We start from the raw sequence: 18,324 nt of genomic DNA on the forward strand, positions 1-18,324 counted from the left end.
AGGTAATGAATTAATCTGCTGATTCATGTTTGTGTGAAAAGCACTAGGAAATAATAGAAATCTCGAATGAGAATAAAAGAATTGAATAATAAAAGCAAGTGTCGATAAATTAATATAAAGGCGCGACAAAATCAGCTGAGAAGGCTCAGCTGATGGTTTGGTTCGATGAATTAATACGCCCCCAAGAGAGTTCGGAATGAGTGTGCTACTAACGTTCCGGCACCTGTTATAGGTATACAGATTCGGCGGCTTTCCCTTCTTTATCGGCATGCTAAATTTAGCTCTAGGTGTGCTGTAGCTATGATTTTTCTGACTTGTTTACGCCAATCTGGCTATGCCTATTGTCGAGCCTCCTCTTGTATTCCCAACTTTCTTATGCTTTCTGATTTTAATCCTATTTGGTGATTTCAGCTACATGCTTATTTGAATGGTTTTTACACGTTTAAATATACTTAATAGCTAATATATCAGTACTTCGGTAGACTAAGTCAGACGCTAGTTTTGCTTAGAGGCTTGTTATTATATTATGACTGGGCAGAAAGACAGCTAGAAGGAATCTGCCGATATCGTTCCAGTTGTCGTTCGTTTGTTGAATAGTTTCAGCGAATATCGTAATGCTCGATACATTTCAGGCGTTACAATACATAGATTGCGATTAAGAAAAGCAGTGTTTGTCTTTCGATTTAGAGTAATTAGAACCTGAGATATGTTGGTTTGAAGTGCCAAAAAATTTTTTTTCTAACGTTTTGAATTCCTGTGTCTCTTGAACTACTTTGTATAAAAAGCTACAATTAGGAGTTCATTTTGCAATGATAGCTGGGAAGTGAATCCGAGGTGGATGCTAAATTCTGTGACTATGCGTTTAAAATTTGGCCTGCCAGAATTTAAATATCCAATACGTGATACTAAAGAAATAAAATGTAATCATCAGTACGAATATTAGACAATAAAACATTACATCATCAAAATCTTAGTTTATTCAATAGTTTTTTAAGATCTTACATCGGAAGATGCAAATCCTTATAATGATTCATTCTTAAATATGAAACAGAAAATTTTGTCTAACGATGTGTTTTCCGTTTGACCTTCCCTCCATGTTTTTGCTTTTTATCAACTTTGTCACGCAACATTTTTCTTTGCAACGAAATCTTTTTATTTTTTTGCCGTTCTATTTTTTGTTTTAATCGGAAGACTTTGCTTTTCTGTACTTGCTTCGTTGCTTGATGTCTGATCACCCGCTTCACTGCCTTTTTCATATGCAGATCAGTTTTTTCAACATCTGCTTCACTGGACTGATCTTGTTTTTTAGGGACCGTTTTCTTGGTTCGCAATTCCATACCTATGACTTCATCTTCTGCATCAGTAGAATTCTTCTCAGTTTCGCTGTCACTACACATTTTCTCGTTACGATGTGACACTCTATTCTCGCCAATCCAATTGCTTTTCTCAACCAAATCCGCTGCATTCAACTCCAAAACACTAATAGTATGTCCTTCCACCTCATATTCTTCCTTAGAAAGCAGTTCATCTAGCTCAGGAATACTTCTCCGAGATACCAGCATCTTCTTGTAACTCTCACGTGCCTGGAAAATAAAAGAACCTTTATGAAATATCTATTATTTACTTTTTTTACATTATGGTTGTGGTTGTGATGTTGAAAAAGATTTTTTAGTTGTTCTTTTCAAAATATTAGGGGCTTCTGAGGAGCTGATATGTCATTTGCCATCAAAGTTCATGATTTATCTACAGAATGGTATCATGCTTAAGCTGCAATTACTGTGAAGGGTTTTCAATTTGAATTTTGGTTTCAAAATCGGATTAACAGACAACATAGAAATAGTGGTGTTGGTATAATATGATACAGATGGGATAAATCAATGCTGAAACCTGAATGGAGTACAATTGAATTATACTTGTGTGCTCGGTCGGTTTGACTGAAAGTTTCAGCAACACATACTGTAGCAGGACATTCAAACTAATATTTCATAATTGAAATGAACATACTAATAACCAACAAGATCAAATTTTTAGCTATAACATAAGGATATAGTTAAAAATAAAATAAACGATACATCGAGAAAAAATGATTATTCTTTGATAAATATTAACTGTTTTATAAATTGAGAATACCCGATTATATAGTGCAAAGAAGCTGATTTAGTATATTTTTACAAAGAACAACTGACTGCCAAAAATGTAGAAGGCTTTTATCGCAGCATTTTTTAGTTTAGTTAAGGATTAAGTGATGGTATTTTCATACTATGCTCAAATTTGCCTTGTAGGCTAAGCCTAGTCTTCTCTATGAGTATACAACATAATACATAAACCTTAGTGGTAACCCTGAAGCTTATGCGTTATTATATTGAATAACGGATGATGATTATTCAATAAAGACCAATTATTGAAATTGTTATTCCTTGAGATAAGTTTTCAATGTAATCACTCCAGTTATTTTATAACTGAACTGCTACCTATGAATTGATGCTTTAATTATTTAAAACTATATTTTATCAGTAATTCATAAAGTGAAATAAATATTTTACGTGAAGATAACAGCAAGTATATGCTCTAGAACCGAGTCATAATTAAATAAAGAAATGTTAAATTTTGATCTCAGTTTATAAGGTGACTAGCACCTTCATTCTTTCAACAATTCTGTTCACAGCAATCACTTCAAATATAAGGAGACTGAACCGAATTCTGGGGTACAATGGTTTTGATTGAAATTCTGACTACGATGTCTTTGTCCGAAATTCTAATGTACAATGTATTTAAGGAAAATTCGGAGATACAGTATTGTTAAATATATTCTGACATACAATCATTCCAAATAAAATTCTAAGACACAATATCTATGAATCCAATAATGGGATATGATTTTTTCGGACAACATCCTAAGACATGGTCTTAAACCGAATCTTGAAATACGATGTTGTTGAACTATAACTCAATCGGATCTCGAGATACAATGTTGTACTCAGTCATCACGTACTTAGTGTGGATTGAGTTACAGAAAAATTAACTCTGAATAGGTAGTACAAACTTTGAATGTACTTACATCTTGTTTGATTCTTTTCCTTTCTTCCTTAAGCTGTTTTTCCAACTCTTCTTGGGCTTTTATCTTTCTCTGTAATTTTCGCTTGTGAAACCCGCCTAAGAATTCGCTGAAAGCATTTCAAATTATGCCAACTGGCTTGAATTAGGTTAGGTAAGATTAGGGTAAGTTGGGCGACGTTTCGCTTCGCGAACGTGGTAAGCTCACGCTAAACTATTTACAGCAATCATCTTACCGTCTTTTTTCCTCGTCGAACACTAGATTAACAGTTTTCCGTTTCTTGGGTCGGCTTGGCGTTCGATTGACGTTCAGTACCTTTGGAAAACACTTAGCCATTCTACAGGCCGCCATTACGTCCATTCACGTCGCCACGTGATCTTTGATCATGGTTTTATTCGCTGTGCCCAGCGGGATGACACTCAATGCTTTTGGCTGGATTTTGACGTGCAGCGAAAAGCTAGATACAGCAGGCAATTGATTACAACTAGGATGTTGTGACCCCCGACTCACTAGATGACGCTCACGACAGTGGCTACGCACAAGGTCCCTAGATTATACAGGTCAAGACATGCGTGGGCAAAAAAATTAGTGAGAATGCGCCAAAAGTTTCGTATGACAATGGGTGCGTTCGCGCAGCACGCCTGCGCGCTTTGAGCGCCAACGGTTACGGACCCGTTCGATTTGGGTCTAGCGCGCTTACGTTCGCTTTACGCTCACGCCGTTCGATTTGGCGTTGTAAATTGACCGTAACGGTCACACTGCCTCGCGTAAGAGTGTCCACGCTTACGATCGCTGTAAGCGACGAGTCGAGCGGCAAAAAATGCTTTAAGCGCTTAAAGCGTGCTCCGCGAATGCACCCAATGGAAGCTTTCCATTTAGGGTGCTATTTCATGAGCAGTAAAAAGCAGCAGTCGTTTAGTAACTTACTAGTTGTCACTGGCATCAGTCTGGTAATTTTACGCAGCAGCAGCCTGCACTTCGTTCTTTTGATTTGACACTCCATCTCTATTCGGCAGAGGCTTATAATTTTGTGAGAAAAAAATTTAATTTAGCTCTGCCTGATCCTCGTGTGTTACGATACTGGTATCAAAGCATTGACTGTGAACCTGGCTTTACGGCAGAAAGTTTTGCTACTTTAAAAATAAGAGTAGAGAGTAAAAGAACTAATAACAAAGACGTATTTTGTGATCTGATACTCGATGAAATGGGAATAAAAAAAGGAATTCAGAGAAACAGAGATGGGACTATTAGAGGTCATGTTGATTTTGGTACTTCTTTGCAGTCGAATGATGATCTGATAAAAGAAGCCAAAAATGTCCTTGTTTTGTTGGTAGTTGCTATTAATAATCGTTGGAAATTACCAATTGGATATTTTCTCCTGAATGGTATCGGATCAGAAGCATTGTACACTTTGGTCACTGATGCATTGATAAAATTGCATGAAATTAACGTTCACGTTGTATCCCTAACTTTAGATGGGCCTAGTAAACACTTTGCCTTGGTGCGATTGTTAGGTGCTAATCTCAAAATGCCTGATCCACAGCCTTCCTTTCCACACCCCATAACTGAACATCGGATACACGTAATTTTTGACGCTTGTCATATGCTTAAGTTAATCAGAAATTGCTTGGGTGACTTTAAAATTCTATACGATGAAGCTGGGAATAAAATCGAGTGGAGACTTATCGCAGAGCTTGCGCATTTACAAGAGATTGAGGGCTTGAGAGCAGGTAACAAATTGCGACTCAGTCATATACAGTACTTTGAAATGAAAATGAAAGTAAAATTAGCTGCTCAAACGCCAAGTCAAGGTAGAGCTGATTCTTTGGAATTTTGTTTACATCTCGGGTTACCCGAATTTGAAGATTGTGAGGTTACTATACAGTTTATACGGTGTGTGGACATACTGTTCGACTTTTTGAATTCTAGAAATCCTTTTGCCAAAGGCTATAAAGCTCCAGTTAAGAGAAGCAATGAACATTTATGGCGTCCACGAATTCTGGAAATTCTTCATTACATTTCAAAGGTGAGAGATCCAGAGGGTAAACTCATGTAAGATAGTCGGAGGAAAACAGGGTTTGTAAAAATGTATACAGCAGCTCATTCTGTTATTCATATCTTTGATGCATATGTATCTCCCAAAGATGCACAGATAAACTACCTCCTCACTTACAAGCTTAGTCAGGACCATTTGGAACTTTTCTTTAGCGCGATTAGGGCATGTGGTGGTTGGTGCCCAAATCCAATCTGCTCGCAGTTTGTATCGGCACGTAAACGCTTATTGAGCCGACACGAGATCGAGGCTTCAAATGGTAATTCCGCATCTATGGATAATACTGGAATTTTAACAGTTTCTTCGGGTCATAAAAAAAAAATTGTCGATCGGTACGATTCACGATTATACGATGAGATGGATGTCATAAGGATATGCAAAAAGTACGACTTACATGATAGTTTAGGGCTGATGAGAACTTTGACGATAATTTTTTATATTCTCAGCACATGCTGCCGGAAAACTTGAGCGACTTCTCGGCAAATGCAATTTCATATACTTGCGGTTATGTGGTTAGGAAAATACTGAAGCGCCTAAAGTGTGATGATTGTCGATAGGCTCTCCTATATGATATAACCAAAGATACCAATCAAACTGTGTCCAAAAGTTTGAAACTTCTGATCATTAATAATAAGGGAGGCCTTGCCGTACCGAGCGAATCAGTGATCAACATTGCCTCTGTTACTGAAAAAATGTTCAGGCATGCTGTAAATTGCAATCAAGGTCTCCCTCCAGCAGAGCCTCAGTTTCCAGATATTTTCTGTTCGCAGATTTTAAAAAGTCTTTCACAGAATCCGTTGAAAAATGTGATATTTAGTGAGCTAGATGTTCACTTTTTCGACGACGCGCCGGATGAGCTTTCTAATCACGTATATCAACTCACAAAATCTGTCATCAAAGAGTATATCGAATTACGAATGTTTGCTTTAACCAAGATTGCTACTTTGCGACGAACAGGATTGAATATACGGCATTACACAAATCGGTAACTCGTATGGGCCAATCAATAACCATTTATATCCCCTGACGAGATCCGATATGTGCTTTATGGTTTCTAGTTTATTTTGCATCCTTAGACTGAGACGTTGAATATGCAAAATTTTTAATTTTCACTTCTAACTCATTTGTAATAAATATTATTTATGGATTATTATTATGACATCTAATCTGTATAACTATGTATGTAGTATATATCTTGACAGGTGCCAATATGTCACCTACACATTTGTACCTGATTGGCATGCTCAGATATGTACATCTTTTTTATTTTCTTTTGATTGTGCTTGTAACTTTTTCTTCATGTGAATGGATTGTGGATTGATACTACTAATTATATTACGGTTGTGGTTTATCGCACGCAACTCTATAAAAATGCCTTAACTTTTGCAAGGAATGTTTTATTCTTCATATTTTTGGAATAAAGTTTTCACTTACCTAATTCGATATGATTTAATTCAAAACTTTTTTTACATGTCTTAAGCTCCACTTTGATGATCAATGGATGGTAAATGGATTCTCTAACGGTTGAATTAGTGTTATATGAATTTTTGAATAATCCGTATAGAATTCAGCCCACCATAGGATGAAGGATAATGGACGGAAACTTCTTAGAATTGAGGACTTCTTTTGAACATAAAGAAAAATCACGCTTAAATACAAGTTTTTCGTCATATTATTTAATGATCTTTTACATCATATAATTGTAAATAATAATATACTTTCGAAAAAATGATTTGTTCTTCATTTAATGTATCAAAAAATATTTTACTCGTCAAATACTTTTTTGTGTGACGAATATATCGTTAGATCTGGATAGCATATATTACGCAGTTCAAATCTAGCGCGCATTTTGTGACAACTTTCTGTACAAGATGGCGGAAATTCAATTGTTCAATTGGACGCACGAGCTTACACGTAGGCCGTGTTCGTAAATAGACTGACAGTACGGAAAATTCCCTAAGACAGAGTCAGAGCTATCCACAAACTTGGAAGCGCAAAAGAGATGAAGGATTGCTGACAGTATTGTCAGTCAATTTTCGAACACGGCCGTAGAGTATACGGTAATATCCAATCCAGTGTATATATGTATATATCAGTGGAGTGTACACTAGCGCGTTTGTTTTAGCGGACATGACGTCGGACGGCGCTGTTCGTTTCACAAATGTCACTAGACTTTCGTTACACTTTGGCCGTGTTCGAAAATTGACTGACAGTACTGTCAGCAATCTTTCATCTCTTTTGCGCTGACAAGTTCATGGACAGCTCTGTCTCTGTCCCAGGGAATTTTTAGTACTGGCAGTCAATTTACGAAGGGTATGTTCCGATATACACTGCGAGCACTGTAAGGTGTGTCGTCAATTTAGTATACTGCGAAGCCGTTCCTTTATAGTTAGCTATACTGGTTACTGCTTAAAACGGAACGCAGTACAGTATACTGTGATCGACATTTTTTGGCGTTACTTTCATTTCATACATAATATTTGTTTCACATTGCAATAAACACAATTTATTCAAATTTTCCATTTTTGTTTTTAACGGCCGGTATTTTTAAATGACAATATTCAATAATAATAATTATCAATAGTGGAAGCTGTTAAATTTCTGAACGCTGTTGATCACGTGATCAAAGCACTGAGAGCACCTTACCTCGAAAGCACCAGTGTTCACGGTAGAAAAATGGCGACGATTTATGACGTCATATATTTCCCTAGGATACTGCGACTGTATATTGTCCGCCTATAACGGAACGAATTTCTCCCCAGTAAGAGCACTGAACAGAGCTCGCAGTGTATATCGGAACATACCCGTACACGGTCTTTGTGTACACTTTTTACACTCGGTCCAGACCAAGTGTAAAAAGTGTAAATGGTTCAATTCGCATGAATGCTACAGGTTTTTCCACCACGTTAGTGAACTGTGATGCGATGTATACTTTAAAACTCACGAGTGACAACAAACCCATAACCTCACTACAAATCAGAACAAAGCAGTACAGTATTTCACCTCAAAAACAACGTTTAATTTGATAACGGTGTACTTAAAACATAAGGTATGAAACATTTCGTTAACAAATTCCAAAAATGCTTCATCTTATATACTAATTTGTTGTATTAATAAGTGTTTCGAGGAAAAAAAAGGACTATACGTAACGTGCGCCATTTTCTTGACTCCACTTTTTTGCACCTTCTACACTATTGCGTTCGCGCTATCTTAGCTACGCTCGAGAAGCCGACGTACACTCCCCAGCAATCCCTAGTACACTACCCTAGTTCTTTTTACACTCGCGAGTGTAGAGTGTAGCTAGCACGAACAAACCTATGACACGGTGTAAGCATTTCTGGTCTATTCCTTTGCCCGGATTGGCAGCTTACAATAGAAATTTGTACACTGTGTCACACTGTGCACTAAATGGAAAGCATCCGGTGTGGTTTTGATTCCTGACTGTCACAATGGTTAACCTCAGAATATATACGTGCTTCTATTTATTTCGTGAACGTCAGAACATTAAGGGCACAACTCGTTAATGCTTAACCTCAAAAAATTGCGCAAGATTGGTCAAAACTGGTTAATGCGGTAATGTAAGTTTGATATTTTTTGGGCGAACGTGCATAGAAATTTTTGCTCACGTTATACTGAGAAAAACTAGAACACGCGTGTCTTGACTTGTATAATCTAGGGACCTTGGCTACGCGAACCATAAGTCTATGCGCGAACCTTCCACTCTACCTAATCCTCTTTAACTCAGACCAAATTCGAACTCTTGGAGGAAACATATTCAATAAGATGTGGTAACTCAATGATGAAACTTTCCGAGCACGCATAGAGCGCCTACATGACTGCAAATCCACTCCAATATAGATTATTTTAGCAATGAACCAATCATACGATAGCTTTATAGGTGAAATGCCATGTTATATTAGAAATTTGGTACTGTTATGCAATTACTCGATGTAAGCATAGCCAGTTTTACGATTTATGTTCCATTCCAACTTCCCACTCTTATATGCATGATCTTAAATTAAGTTCACAATAGCGTGGACATGAAAAATTGAATTGCAGAAACATATCCATACACGACCCATATTTCTTTGCCATAAAAAAAAAACAAAACCTAATTAATTATTTCAAAAAATTTTCAAAATACACTCAACTTAGGTCCCACCGAGATTTGAACTCGGATCGCTGGATTCAAAGTCCAGAGTGCTAACCATTACACCATGGGACCTCTTGGACGATGTGTTTTTATACACTTACAATATTCATAAACCATTTCCTAGTATATGGTATGGTACGAATCATAAACATACGTTGACTTAATTTGGCAATACTCTTTACTACGATAATACAGGAGGCACTCGTTACGTTACATCGTCCACTGTATGGAAAGATACCCGTCCGTCTATATGTACAAACATCCATACACATATGCATATTATGATACAAATTATGTGAGTGTGTGTATATACACGCTGGCGCAACAATTTAAATCGAATGCAGGTGAGTAGACAATTATATAAATGATTTTACGGTACTATTGAAATGGAAATGATCAAATAAGATTTATGCGATTGACATTTATTTTTCTTCTCAACAGGTATCTTCTTTCTATTAGGTCAACAAGAAACGGCAAAATAACCTTTCAATCAATTTCCATCTTATGCACGCGTATACACAAGCATATCCGTAGGATTGAGCCAGATGTTGACTGCATGAAGCGTTGCTGAACGTATCCATGAAGTTAAAAAAACAACTTGGTGATTGGAAAAAAATAGCTCATCCCACATATTACACCAAGTTATATTTCATAATCGAAAAATATGATAGTTTGTGACTTAACTTTTGCTAAAATGATTTCTAGTTGAAAAAGATGTGATAAATTTAGTTGTCAGTTGTTATTCGCCGCTTCCGACTTACTTTGCAAATGGCTGCAGTCACGGTGTAGAACAGACGTCGTTTCTGCTTATCAACACGGAATGAGCGTGCGTTGTTCAGGTTTTGTTATACGAGTGAATCGCTGGCAGGACCACAGAGTTCTTCGCCGCGCATGGATAATATCCAAGGTAAATTTATATAAGTCAACGTACTACAACCTAATGTAATACTTACCGATTCACGAGCACGCGCCACCCGGGAGGTTCGGCGGTACGGCCAGCGCGATAACTCCAAATCGATAATTCGTTCAATTTCCACACGCTTTCACCGTATGTCCTTGCCACTTAGCTGAGAATTTATTTCTTCCCTCTTATTTTAGCGCAAAATTATTCTATTCTGCTGTACTATCCGAGACATTAATCATAATTTTTTTTATGTTGACAGGGGAACGATCGTGTTTTCAATGGCACATGGCCACGCCGCGATTTTATTGCAGACGCGGCTGATCGAAATTTTAATTATTTCTGTGTACATATCTTGATATCATATTCTCGAATCTGGCCTCACGAATCTTTGGGCAGACGTCTGCCATACGCCGGTGGAACCAGTAGCGAAAACTGATAGAGTCGTAAGCTTCAGACTGACATTGTGCATTGAAGCCATTTAGCTGTCAGCTTTGCTTGTTGGTTACATCGTTTCTCCCTAATCCCGCCAATTTCGTTGCCAAGTGCCATTGGTAAACTTTCAATTAATCATTTAGGATAATTATGAACGTTTTTAAGCACGGAGTCACGTGACGGTTTTAAATGTATTTACGAGATTCGATTCCATTCTTTCGTAAAACATTAGTTCGATTTGAAATTTTTTATGATAATATGATCGTTCAGATATTAGGGAGTGTGCGCTGGTCAGCTATAGCTAATAAATTATCATATGAATTAATAATCGAATAATTTCCGAAACATAACCTCAAAGCAAAATAAATAGATTAAAAATCTGTACGATATTTATTCAGCTCTAGCTGACTATAGACTAGTCTACTCTGCAACAATGGCACGATCATTTTACATGAATTACCAAATCAATTTAAAATTTTCAGTAAGTATTAGACGTAATCCTGTAAATACTCTTAAAGCGGTGCATCCGTCCAGTCGGGATTCAGAAGGGCTAGCTTCAACTCTAAGATATGGGTCTGATTGTATTTTCCTTTTGCATATATTGTGTTCGCTTAATGTAATGGAAAAGTGCTCTGCTCTAAAAATGATAAACATCTGTGAATAATTACTATGTTTTGGGACTTTGTTTATTGATTTTATCTCTTTTTGGACCGAAACACTCTACTGTTGGACTCAACGAACGTATATCTTGGAGGAAAATTTCATTGTACATATATTTGAGATGTAAAGCTAACCTTTATAAATTCCGATTGAACCTATGCACTACCTTAAATCAATTCCATGCTTAAAAAACAAAAAAATCAGATAATAAATAACTTGTTACTATGTGTGTTGGGTTTTACTTTAAAGTGCATTTCCTCACCGCTGAGGTTTCAAAACCAGTGAGCAAGGGAAATAATTAATTATTTTTTTTTATTTTAAGAACTTAAGCGATAACAATGTTAGAGCATAGAATAATACTACAGTTAAAACAGACACAACAGTATATAACTAATGAAGGTGAAAAGGTCCAAATAATAATCAATGAAAATTATGAAACATATAATGCAAGCCTACATTGACTATAAACAAGCAACTTTTGCTTGGAAGCAGATTCAAAGGTAGAGATAATACAGCTAAATAATTCCAGACATGCAGAGTTTATGTTCACCAAAATACTAAGCCTATGGCCTATGGCCGGATCACGAGGGAATATTACCATGGAAAACTGCTTGTAGATACCTTTAAGAATTGTGTCCGAAACATGGAAATTAAATCTATCAATTAGATCATTACAGTCTATTAAGTTGTTCAAAACTTTGAAAAGTAGGAAAACATCTGAGTATTTTACACAGTATTTAAAGGTGCATGTATTAGCTGACTTAGGTACCTCGTATTCATGGTCCAGGACGTACATAGGTCTCCATAACCTAAATGACGAAATGAAAAGATGAAATGAATAAAATGACCTCCAAAATGTGTGCTCGACACACTCGAGCATTACGTTATATCTCTCGTAGTGAGGAGTCCAATTGTTGAACGCATATGTCAGTAGTTGGAGAACTCAGGTGAAATGAGAATCTTAATGATGTCCAATTGCTTCAAATCTTTGATCTTCAACTGATGCAGTACAACTTCTTCAATGCCCTACCTTTTTAACAAGTTGTACATGAGCCGTAAAACTTAAGCGACTGTCATAAGTGATACCGAAATCTTTGATAGCAGCAAGACGAGTTAGTGGCGAGTTATTGAAAACATAGTTATTATCCAATCCGTTTAATCTGAATAAAGGTATGAACAAGCACTTATTAACATAAAAATTCACAATCAGACCATTAGACTAGTACCAACAATGGACATTGGTGATATGACTCAGAAATAGAGATGCATCTTCTTGCGTACCGACAGTTGCATACATTTTAAGGTTGTCAGCAAATAGTACAATCTTGGACTGAGATATACGGTCCAAAATGGGAACTCGGAAGCACACCTCACGGCACATATTTTTCAACTAAATAAGACACAATCCAACTCAATAACGTGTCTGCAACCTCATAGAGTTTTTCAATTCATCCCTCGATTTGTTGTAATTGTAATTTGTTTACATCGACCTTAGTCCCAGGTACACTTGAAATATTTTGTTTTGTTGGATGTGTATTGTAACTGTCTTATTACATGGTTTGGCCTAGGTAGTCTGCTTGTGCACGGTGCGAACTTAGAATGAAACAATGATAAATTTTTAAACGAAAAGGTTCTTCACTTGATGAAATAAGTACTAGTTAAACACAATTTGATTCATCTTTACAATCCCTCATAGAGTAATAGTATATGAGAATATATTCTTTCAATATTTTCTGATTGTATCGTGAGATGTATGTTTTGCTACGTTTGTAATATTATAAGTAGATCTCATTCATTGAAATTATCAAATATTGATCCGTTATATGTCCTCCTCTCAGATTGTTAGTTTATACGTTATGAATTTCTTGTTCAGGATTAAATTGTTTTCAATTTTGTTTGTTATAATATATATTAAGAAATTTTTTGCCATTGGCTTAGCAATTTCATCAATTCTTATAATGAAAAAAATCTCAAAATTCGCGTTTTTAATTTTATTTTCGACGTGATACTGATGTAACCAGTTCTTTTACTTATTTGACAGACTGAAGAAACTAATTGAACCAAAAGGGTAGCAAGGGGATACAGTGATGCCTGCAGTCAGTGTATGCGATCCAGTAGCGGCTGCACTCCGTCATTCCCTGGAGTCTAGCCATTCTAAAGCGAGCGACGATCTGTCAGCAACAGTTGGGGTAAATGCATCGCGGATCCTTGAGTCACAGATAGAATACGAAGAGGTCGCCAGTTATCAAACAACAGTCTTGGAGCAGCTCAAAGCAAAATATATAGTCTTGAGTTTGCCACAGCAGAAGCTCGATCCATCACAATCTGGTCAAAACAAAAACGATTCATTCAATAACTTATCGAAAAACGGAGAGGACAAGATAATGGGACCCAGTTTGCCAGAGCCAACGGTGACACTCTATCCTGCACAAAAAATCATTCTTGGCTGGAAGGGCACCTTGCCAGTTGGAGCTGGAATGTACAATGTTGGTAATACTTGCTACCTGAATAGCACACTGCAAGCGTTGTTCCATGTACCTGCACTTGTGAATTGGCTATTGGCAGATCAACATCACATGTCGAAATGTGAACAGAATAGTGAGTATTGTTCTTCCTATTTGTGTGTATGTTTGAACCATGGTATATAACAGGGTTGGTGAAAATTGAAAAACTTATACCAATTCTAAGTATTCATTTCTCAATTATTTCTTCCATCGTATGGAAATATTGATAAAAACCGATAACGTTTTCTGAAAACTAAACGGTCGATAAATTTTGCAGCTACTATTCAAAGACTACAGATTGAAAAGCTTGACTTATTTCATGAAATAAATCTATTCACAAAGAGCTCTATTATTGCTGTTAAAACAAATTATTATGGTATTTGATATATGTTAGTAATGATATTATCGAGGCTGAAACTAGCATTCAGAATTAGCAGCCAAACATTCTAATGTTCATTCGAATAAGGTAACGAAGTCCAAAATTCAAGATTTCATGAAATACCTTTAATCCCCAATATTTTTGAAGTGAAACTTCTTTGCTGACGGGGCAACAATTTTCAAGCGTAACTAAAATCAAGACTACATGAGGGGAATAACTAGTTACGAGGGGGGGGAACCGGTAAAGGAGGAGAGTGCTTCAGCGGGGATGCGTCAAAAAGACTTTATCACTGTAAGCTTTAACCTTTTAACTGGTTCACTCATGGAGATAGAAAGAATAAGAGAAACCAGGGCCCCACCCGGTCTGTGTTTATTTTGTCTTCCTTCGCAAGAGTTCCAACAGGTGGCGCATTTGTCGTTGTACGGTCGTAATTTAAAATTCGGATGAGAAAGGTTATAAATTATAAAATATTTTAACTGATAATAAAAATAGTAATTTAATAATAATAATAATAATAATAATAATGATAATGAATGAATAATGTTACATTGAACAAAATTTTGCTAATTTTCTTTTCTTTCTACTAAGTTTTTCAGTGTCCCTGGTTTTAATTTTTGCCCATTGCTTCATACGCATGATTACGTAATAGTGTATAGATTCTGCCATTATGGTGTTTTTATGAAAAGAACAAAAACTACTTGAGAAACTTGATAATTAAGAATTTGGTAGTCGTGAATCGGCCAGGATAGCTTTGATTGCAGTTTCATAAACACTATTATTTTCACGCCTTTCTATACATTCTGTAAAACGATGTTCCATTGCTAAAAAAACACTCAAAAAGTGTTTTCTTTGCGTAGATCAAACCACCAAAGTTTTTTATGTAAACAAACTCTGTGTCAGGAAAAACATGCTGTCATCTGACAATTCAAAAATTTTCGCGCAATGATTATATTTAAATTGTTTTTTCATTTTGTGACAGACAAATCCACACATATAAAAAACTGCAGTTAATATTTTCTGTAGAACCATTATTATCATTCCCTGTCGGCAGCAAATCTTTGTCAAATACGTTTTCAATATGTTAGTAAAAATATTTTCCAGTTCATCTTCATTCATTTCTCTGGGTAGCATGGTTTTCAGTTCTTCCATCGAGTCTATCCACATGAGCTCTCTTAAATGACTTGCTTGATGATTTTTTAACAATCATTTTGAAATTTTCGTGAGTGTATCTACTTATGAGTGACTGGTCCTCTATTATTGTAAAATTCCTTCGTTTTGGTGGCTTTATTAATTTATAAATTGACAACAGTTTATACAGCTATAAGAAATTCATCACTGTAGGGTGATCGTTGGAGCCTCCCGCCTGCCTTATTGTCCCGAAAATTTGCTGCAATCAAAAGTGAGCTCAGTTTAATTCACATCGAAAAATATTTATTTCTAATATTCATTAATCTATAGGTATGTACCTCAAGTTTATCCTCGTTTAATTTTGCACGGAGGACATATTTGAAACCATGTTTGAAGAAGTGATTAATCAGAGCATGGGTGGAGCAGATGGTTACACGTAAGCCACTTGCAGTATTCATTGTCAGAAATTCGACCGCCGAAACATCTCAATTTTTCATAGTTGATTGCCACTGATTTAATTTATTTAGAGCCTCTTTTAATATCTAAAATATTAATAAGCATCTGTGAGTTTTTTACTCCAGATATATTTCATTTAGCATGCACAAAACTTGACATTTGTTGGCACAAGAACATTTCTTTTATAACTTACTCCGAGATTTTTTCCGTCAGGCATTACACCTTCCTGTGGACGGACTCCATTTAGTGCATCGAAGATATCTTTTATCCATTTTGTGAATCTTATGGTTAGTTGAGGATAGGCGAATAATATCGGTGATTTTTTTTTTTTTAAACATCACGCAAATCACTAGCAACACTGTGGCTGAATATCTGTAAAGTGAATTAAAACAAATAGATATAATTCTATTAGCATATTTTTCACGGAATTGGAATTTCATAGATGAGAATAATTAGAGCAACAGACCCTACTTGGGTAGCTAAATACACTCTCATCTTTATTTGCTGGGAAGGGCTTATATGTTCTCTCGTCAATTTTGGGCAAAATCTCCGGTTCGCTTCATTCTTTACATCTTCGTACAAAGCGTAATAGTCCCATTTTATTAACTGGCTATTTATCTGCAAGTCTTAATTGAACGAATTGATTCAGGGTGAGAATTATCTTATCCAATGATAAAAATGCCCATTTACCGTTAAATTGTGGTTCAACATGCGGTTCCTAATACATTTTATCAGATGTGGTGTGTCAGAAAATAAGTATATCACTCGGTAATTATTTACTGGATTTGGCGTATGATAAGTATTTTTTATTGTCAGAATGATATCATGTACATTTTACCTTCTGTAGTGATATACACCGATGTTATTGAAATAGCAAGGAACTGCACCAACCACAAGACTTTTCGTTTATAGTTGTCGCTGATAAATAAGTTAGTGAAGGATCAAAAAAAAAAATGTATGATCCTCTAATAATGGAGGTGACAGACATAATGGAATATCGTTAGTTAGTCGATGCCACCATATTGGATACGCCATTTTGAATTTTTGAATTTCGAGTTGAGATTGGTATCAATGACCTCAAAAACCTCCAGGTACCAAGTTTCATCAGAATTGAGTGAATTTTAGAATTTCAAGTTGAAAAAACAAGGCATACCAAGTTTGATGCAAATCCGTTTGATACTGATTGAGATATTCACGGATCTCATATATAAGTCCTTACCAGTTGTGGCACTTCTCTTTCTTTACATATATATGAATCCTTACCGGTGAACCGGTTAACGGCGGGAGTGGTCGATACATAGACAAACCAGGGGATTCAAAATATTTTACGGTTTTTCAAAGAAAATTTTATGCGTTGAATATGGGAAAAATTGTGTAAAAATTCCTGGAAGCATCCTTGACCTTGAATATCGCTATTTCAAGGTAAATTTTTTATTTTATTTTTTTTTTTGCAGATTCGGCCTGAAAAGTGGCATGCCTACTTTTTTACATGGGCATACCGCCTTTGAGGCCAAAATAGCAGAAAAAAAATTCACCTTGAAAAGGCGATTTTCAAGGTCAAAGATGCCATCAGGATTTTTTTTCATGATTTTCCTCGTATTCAGCATATAAAATTGCATACGAAAATACTCTCAAACCTTCGCGCCAAATTTTTTACATTAAATTTCACCTTGTCGGCAGGCCTGGTCGATATAACGACCAGCATTCAGGTTAGGGACTTCATATAAGAAATTAAAATTTTTTAATTTCATTCAAGAACAATTCTGAGACGGACCCTTAGATTGATTTTGATACGTTCGAGGCCACTGATGGCATTGGTTTCCAATGTTAAATAAGTGGGAGTAGACTGCACCGATGGCCTTGAATGGGTTGAAAGCAATCTAACATTTTTTTCAAATTTTCGAAAATCGTAAAATTAATGATAGTCCTTATGGCACCCATGATAGTTCTACAGTTTTTGAGAAGTGAAAAAAATTGTTCTGTTGATAGGAACAAAAAAATAAGAGCTGAAAAAAATGAGGTGTAAATTTCCCGTTTTAAGCCAACTTCCTGTGGCACCTCATTTTCGTGGAACAGAGGAAAATTTAATAACATAGTTCTATACTTCTTGATAGTTTATAACAATATTTCCGGTAGTTTAGAGGATAAACCCCTGGAAAGTTTTTCTTAGCGAGACCTCGTTTACATTGTAAGAAAAAAAACTATCGTAAATCGTAATTCTCGTGATATACTTCTATAGTTCTTTATAGTTATAACAATAGTGCCATTGGCTGAAGGGTTGAAGTCATTGAAGACTTTTTTATCGGCACCTTAAAATCGGAAGGAACCTTTTACTTTTTGCTTGTATGGAGAAAAATCATTCGGAAATCGTGAGAACTCTTCAAGGGCTAGTGAAAACACACGTCAGAACTCTTGGACCTCAGGTCTTGGAAAGCCCATTTTGAAAATTCTCTTGCAAAACTTCAAAACTCGTATCCATCCAATTATTCAGAATATTAGTTCATACGTACCTGAGCTATTAAACACATCTTCTGTATAATACTCCGTCTGTCTGCCGCCAAAAGTTTTCTCGCGTTGCCCGGAATGTTTGTTAAAAAAAA

The 18,324-nt window shown here is 36.1% G+C and overlaps 2 protein-coding genes, 2 long non-coding RNA genes and 1 other non-coding gene across 11 annotated transcripts in view; 1 reads left to right on the forward strand and 4 right to left on the reverse strand.

Moving 5' to 3' along the window:
• The window catches only part of LOC138190922 (uncharacterized), a 121,651-nt gene that overhangs the window by 51,915 nt on the left and 51,412 nt on the right, over positions 1 to 18,324 (reverse strand). The window lies entirely within an intron of this gene.
• Positions 960 to 3,454, reverse strand: vito (nucleolar protein viriato). The gene is made up of 3 exons (XM_046625700.2): positions 3,291 to 3,454; positions 3,059 to 3,164; positions 960 to 1,583 (listed from the first exon to the last, which is right to left on the reverse strand). Exons 1-3 carry the CDS (start codon positions 3,413 to 3,415, stop codon positions 1,062 to 1,064), a joined length of 753 nt encoding a protein of 250 aa, XP_046481656.1. The 5' UTR covers positions 3,416 to 3,454; the 3' UTR covers positions 960 to 1,061.
• TRNAQ-UUG (transfer RNA glutamine (anticodon UUG)) lies at positions 9,262 to 9,333 on the reverse strand. Its single transcript has one exon. It is a non-coding gene; the product is annotated as a tRNA-Gln (tRNA).
• The window catches only part of scny (ubiquitin specific peptidase 36), a 48,692-nt gene continuing 39,853 nt past the window's right edge, over positions 9,486 to 18,324 (forward strand). Inside the window, exons 1-4 of one of the 7 annotated variants that reach the window (XM_046625393.2) lie at positions 9,491 to 9,605; positions 9,703 to 10,168; positions 10,425 to 10,608; positions 13,299 to 13,855. In XM_046625393.2, coding sequence (XP_046481349.1) covers positions 13,345 to 13,855 — 511 coding nt within the window. In that variant the 5' untranslated portion in view covers positions 9,491 to 9,605; positions 9,703 to 10,168; positions 10,425 to 10,608; positions 13,299 to 13,344. Of the gene's footprint in view, positions 9,606 to 9,702; positions 10,169 to 10,424; positions 10,717 to 11,652; positions 11,758 to 13,298; positions 13,856 to 18,324 lie in introns of those variants that run through there. The other 6 variants (XM_046625383.2, XR_006883158.2, XM_046625377.2 and 3 more) reach the window with 6 other exon arrangements.
• On the reverse strand, positions 15,321 to 16,360 carry LOC124218940 (uncharacterized). The gene is made up of 3 exons (XR_006883251.2): positions 15,918 to 16,360; positions 15,607 to 15,810; positions 15,321 to 15,527 (listed from the first exon to the last, which is right to left on the reverse strand). It is a non-coding gene; the product is annotated as an uncharacterized lncRNA (long non-coding RNA).

Source organism: Neodiprion pinetum, chromosome 1 (genome assembly GCF_021155775.2).
Source record: "Neodiprion pinetum isolate iyNeoPine1 chromosome 1, iyNeoPine1.2, whole genome shotgun sequence".
NCBI lineage: Eukaryota > Metazoa > Arthropoda > Insecta > Hymenoptera > Diprionidae > Neodiprion > Neodiprion pinetum.